Raw genomic sequence first — 6,045 nt, forward strand, 5'->3', positions numbered from 1 at the left:
TTCTATAGAAACCCAATTCAACTCGAGAATCACCATTCTTCGGAGCGATAATGGTCGGGAATTCTTTAATAATAACCTCGGGGAACTCCTTGTCTCTAAAGGAATAATCCATCAAAGTTCATGTGCTTATACCCCGCAACAGAATGACGTGGTTGAACGGAAAAACCATCACCTAATTGAGGTTGCTCGGTCACTCATGCTATCCACATCTCATCCGTCATATCTTTGGGAAGATGCTGTTCTGACAGCAGCTCACTTAATAAACTGAATGCCTTCTCGGGTCTTAAAGTTCCAAACCCCTTTTGACTATTTTAAAGAGTCATATCCTGAAACCGCCTTACCTCTGATGTTCCACTTCGTGTGTTTGGGTGTGTTGTGTTTGTCCATACCCATGGTCTTAATCGAACCAAATTTACACCTCGGGCTCAGAGGTGTGTTTTTGTGGGATACCCCCATCATCAACGCGGGTACAAATGTTACCATCCTTCTTCCCGCAAGTACTTTGTCTCCATAGGTGTCACCTTCTTCGAAGACCGCCCCTTTTTCCCCTTTAGTCCTCTTCCGGGAGAGAGTATAAGTGAAGAGTCCAACTGGGGTCTAAGTCCTTGCCTGCCAGACCTTCCTGTGTCCATTCCCGACACAAGTGTCAATGCTTCTATTCTTCCTATTGAGCAAGTCCCATGGATCAAGTACTATAGGAGGAATCTTAGAAAGGAAATAGTGCCGCCGATCACTTCTCCAGCTCCAGTACATGAGTCAGAACGAGTGGCGGTTCCAGGTACGAAGTCTTCTATTCCTAATAATGATAACATGTGTGGTGATAATGCTTGTGTTGAAAGTAGTGTAAGTAGAGACAGTACCGAGAATGTGACTAATGTGGATACTGATCACCATGATAGTACTGACAGTAACAGTTGAAAATGTGGCTGGTACGGGTGAAGGAAGTAATGAACCTCAGGTTCCGACTGAAAATGTTGAAGAAGGTACAGATGAGACAAAGTAGGATATTGAGTATGATGAGAAGTCAGAAGATCAGAAAGACCTAGATGAGACAAAGCAAGATACTAAGTGTGATGAGAAGTCAGAAGAACAGGAAGATCATGATGCCTCTCTTGACATTCCTATTGCTTTAAGGAAAGGAATAAGGTCTTGTACCAAGTACCCAATGCAGAGTTATATGTCTTATAGTAACCTGTCTTCGGTGGTCAAAGCGTTAACTACTAGCCTTGACACCATATCAATACCAAGCAGCATATATGCAGCTATGGAAATTCCCGAGTGGAGAGCTGCTGTCATGGAAGAAATGAAAGCTCTTGAGAAGAACGACACATGGGAACAGGTCACTCTTCCGGAGGGACACAAAACAGTTGGTTGCAAATGAGTGTTTACTGTTAAGTATAGACCTAATGGTACGATCGACCGGTATAAGGCACGGTTAGTGGCCAGAGGTTTCACTCAGACCTTTGGGATAGATTACTCAGAGACTTTCTCTCCAGTAGAAAAGTTAAGTACAGTTCGTGTGCTCCTCTCGGTTGCAGTTAATAAGAATTGGCCTTTGCGCTAGTTTGATGTGAAGAATGCATTCCTTAATGGAGAATTAGAAGAAGTTTACATGAGTCCGCTTCTAGGGTTTGAAAATCAGTTCAGTCGCAAAGTTTGTAAACTGAAGAAGTCATTATATGGGTTGAAACAGTCTCCGAGGGCCTGGTTTAGCAGATTTACTACTGTAAAATCGCAAGGGTACAGTGAGGGACATTCAGACCACGCCTTGTTCACAAAGAAATCTGTGTCTGGGAAAATGGCAGTTCTAATTGTGTATGTTGATGACATTGTAATCTCGGGGGGATGATGCTTCAGAAATAGACAGATTGAAGAAAAGGATGGCTGAAGAATTCGAGATCAAGGATCTTGGAAGGTTAAGGTATTTTCTTGGAATGGAGGTGGCCCGGTCGAAGGAAGGCATCTCTGTCTCTCAACGAAAGTATATGCTAGATTTGCTTAAAGAGATAGGTATGACAGGATGTAACCAGTTGACACTCCTATGGAAGCAAATACTAAGCTGAGTGATATGAGTAGTAGTGCACCAGTTAACAAGGAGAGGTATCAACGTTTGGTCGGGAAGCTCATTTATCTCTCCTATACGAGACCAGATATTGCACATGTAGTAAGTGTGGTTAGCCAATTTATGCAGTCTCCTTATGAAGAACATATGAAGGCAGTGGAACGAATTTTGAGATATTTAAAGGCTTCTCCAGGCAGGGGATTATTGTTCAGAAAATCAGACAAACGATGCATCGAGGCATATACAGATGCTAATTGGGCAGGCTCAGTGTTTGGGGTAACCTTGTTACATGAAGGAGTAAAAAACAAGGGTGGTTGCCAGAAGTAGTGCCGAAGCTGAATACAGGGCCATGAGCCTTGGGATATGCGAAGAAATATGGCTGGAGAAGGTCCTAATTGATCTTAACCAAAGTCATGATGGGCCAATAAAACTCTATTATGATAACAAGGTTGCTATAAGCATTGCAAACAACCCTGTTCAGCATGACAGAACGAAGCATGTAGGGATTGACAGACATTTTATCAAAGAAAGGCTTGACAGTGGAAATATTTGTGTTCCCTATGTTCCTTCTAGTCAGCAGATTGCAGATGTACTCACAAAAGGGCTATCACGACAACTCTTTGACTCATGTGTTTGCAAGTTGGGTCTCGTTGATATCTACGCTCCAACTTGAGGGGGAGTGTTGAAAATAGAATATTTGCCCTAGGGGCATTTTTGTCTTTTCATGTGTACCCTAGGGTTTCATCTTTTTCTATTTAAACTGTAGCCTCTAGGTATTACTCTGTATCACATTATTATAATAAAAGTTCTCTTCACCGTGGTTTTTTCTCCCTGTACTAGGGTTTTCCATGTAACAAGTGTGCCCTTTTTCTCCTCTCTTTACTTTTCATCAGTATTCAATTTGAATCCTAGTCTCAAACAAGTAATTTTCGCTTCAGTGCCAATAATTCTGATAATATTTTCTTCTGTTTTTTAAATTTTGTGGGTTCTCCGATTTTTGTTCATCCCTCTCTTCTTCCCAATGAATTTCTTGAATTATTTCTTTTTTAAGTTCCTGCCATTATTCTAAAAGCTGTTCCACGTATTGAGTCATCTCTCCCAACAGACCTTGGATTTTCTTTACTCCCTTCTTCATTTCTTCCAATACTTCAGGATTGACGGGTGTTCTTGAATAAGTTTCATCATCATAATTGTTGTAAGACCGATTACATCATGTTTTCTATTGGTCTTTCTAGATTGTGATTTCCATTATTTTTTGTTTTCATTTGTCTTTGTTCTATACATTATTGCCTTTTCTTCTCTTTGTAACTGTTTCCTCGTGTTGAAAATAATTCAAGGTTGCTTCCAACTTCGAACTGGAAGATCAAATAAACACAGATCTTTCTCTCTTTATCCTTGTTGTACTTTCTATTAGGTTGTAATGCTTTTCCTTTAAACAAGCATACTCCATATTGCAGGATTGGCCAACGCCAAACACAAGTTTCATTCTTTATTCTTTTTTGTGAATTCTTTTACATTGTAGTAATTTTCTTTTGAAGTATGATGGGGTTTTTTTTTGAGCTAATAATATGAAAGGAATGCTAGAACTCTTCAAGAAAAGGAAAGATCTTACTGACATCCTCATTGATCTCATTCATTTGTTAGCTATGTCTCAACTTTTTTTTATACTTATAGTTTAAATTCTCTTATCCCCAATTAAGTTATCTTTGTAACTTCATTTTATGGGTTTCTCCCTTTTGTTTTGGTTTTTGATAAAATACCAAGCTTTCATTGTGAAGAAATGAGGCAAGGGCATACAAAAATATAGCTTACATAAAGGAGTCAAACGAAAAAAATGGCTCCAATCAAGTAAAGTAAGACTTGGAGGATAATTATTTAAAAAAAAAAACAATTTCCTTTGGGAATTTGTATCTCTTGAACATTTAATCTTTTTCGAGAAGCTGTTTCTTGGAAAAAAAAAAAAAAATCCTAGAGAGAAACATGAAATCTAATAAGGGACTAAACATTACCCTATCTCTCCAACTTGCAACGGGTGTTCTGTGCTTACTTCAAAGATAATGTTGTTCTAATCTTGGGTGGTCCTAAGTTGAAAAAGCAAGCCAATCTTCCATGGATAAATGCAGTGATGGTTTTTCTTGTTGGAATTTGGTTTGAAAGAAACCAAAGAATTTTTCATGAAAAATCCTTATCGTGGATAAATCATTTTGAAGTGGCTAGACTTGATGCATCCACCTAGTGTTCACTTTCCAAGGCATTCTCAAGCTTATCGGTGCAAGATATTTGTCTGGAGAGCTTTTACTTCACTAGATTAGATGCTACTTTATTTTTTGGTTTTTAAGAGCTTATTGAGTTGTATTATTTTCTCTTTATGTTAAACATTGACATCTTCATCTTGTATCTTTTGGGATATGATGAGGGCGCTAGGGTGGTGTCGACTTAGTTGAGATGGTCGGGTGCACCTGCTGATCTCTTTATCTCGTCTTTTTGCATTATTATGTCTCCTTGTAATATGAGCATTAAACTCTTTTCATTATATCAATGAAAGTTTTTTATTTCCTTTCTTTTTTATTATTATTTTTTAAATAAGCCTTTGAGGGAGGAACTGATTTTTATCATTTGAATTGAAAACATTTTTGTCAACATTAAAAACACTCCCAAATAGTTCATATTGTAGATTCTTTTTAATAGACTATCATGCAAGTTTCATGTGATAGATAACTTGATACTTTTTGTTTGTCCGTATATTCTTTCATTTTCTTTCTCAATGAAAACCATTATTCTTATTTTTTTTAAAAAGATGACTTGATACTTATTATCAGGCAGATTGGAAAGCTTTACGAGGTGCCCTTGTTGGTTGCTTGGCACTGATGAGGAGGAAATCAAATGTTGGGACAATTTCTCAGAATGATGCGAAATCTGTTGCCCAGTCTTATTTTCAAAATCTTCAAGTACAGTCCTTGGGACAGCACGATCGAAAGGTGAATTAACAAACTTAACAAGTAGGAAACTTATGCACATATTTGCTGGCAAATGCTTTCAAATTTGAATAACGTCTCTGATATTCGTTGCTTCTGTTTCACTTTGGTTTATTTATTTTGACAGCTGAGTTTTGAACTTCTGGCGTGCCTTTTGGAACATTATCCTGATGCAGTTGTTTCACTGGTACTACATTTTCCTTGCTTTCTTCCAGCCATTTAATCCGTGTCTTCTTTTAGGAGTCATGAAAACCACGAGAAGCGATTAAAAAATGTTCCCTTGACCCATTTGGTCAACCCTTATTTGGGTTACATCACATCTTAATATCTACATGACAACTCTCATGTTTCACTGCTGTGTATAGCTTTTTCTCTCAACTATTTTAACTTACTTGACCTTTTTTTTTTTGAGATAGTATCAATGGGTTTCTCACTGTTATCCAGGGTGATGATCTTGTATATGGAATCTGTGAAGCCATTGACGGTGAAAAAGATCCACACTGCTTAATGCTTACTTTTCACATCGTTGAGCTTGTAGCAAAGCTATTCCCAGATCCATCTGGAACACTTGCAAGTAGTTCTAGCGATCTTTTTGAATTCCTGGGTTGCTATTTCCCAATCCATTTTACACATGTAAGTTCAATGCATCTTGTTTCGTCATTTCATTTCTTGGTTTCTCGACCTTTCTTCTCTTGCATATGATTGATTATTGGTAGTGTACTTCTCTCATTTTGGGGAGGGAAAATGATGAACCATCACTGTAGAACACAGCAGAGGTTTATTTATTATTTTTAAATTGTATTAGTATTATTATTATTTTTAGGGCGTGGATAGAAGGGCTAGCATAAAGGAGAGGTGATGGAACCCATTGGTTACTGAATCTTCTTGTTTAAATAGCTAAAACAGTTGAGGATAGGGATGGAAGAAGTGATTTGAACCCTGAAGACAAGTTTGGAGGGTGTTATTTCTGCACGTGGTAAGGGTGCAACGAAGAGTCTGGACTGGAGT

General features: G+C 38.1%; 1 protein-coding gene across 1 annotated transcript; it reads left to right on the forward strand.

Annotated features, from left to right (window-relative positions):
* Positions 1-4,862: 4,862 nt before the first annotated feature.
* Positions 4,863-5,754, forward strand: LOC150029716 (MMS19 nucleotide excision repair protein homolog). The gene is made up of 3 exons (XM_090310426.1): positions 4,863-5,040; positions 5,165-5,224; positions 5,482-5,754. The coding sequence occupies exons 1-3, from the start codon at positions 4,930-4,932 to the stop codon at positions 5,737-5,739; spliced, it is 429 nt and encodes a 142-aa protein (XP_090166552.1). The 5' UTR covers positions 4,863-4,929; the 3' UTR covers positions 5,740-5,754.
* The last annotated feature ends 291 nt before the right edge of the window (positions 5,755-6,045 follow it).

This window comes from Benincasa hispida, unplaced genomic scaffold (assembly GCF_027475165.1).
Source record: "Benincasa hispida cultivar pf3 unplaced genomic scaffold, pf3_genome.v1.1 HicScf987, whole genome shotgun sequence".
In the NCBI taxonomy this organism is placed as follows: Eukaryota; Viridiplantae; Streptophyta; class Magnoliopsida; order Cucurbitales; family Cucurbitaceae; genus Benincasa; species Benincasa hispida.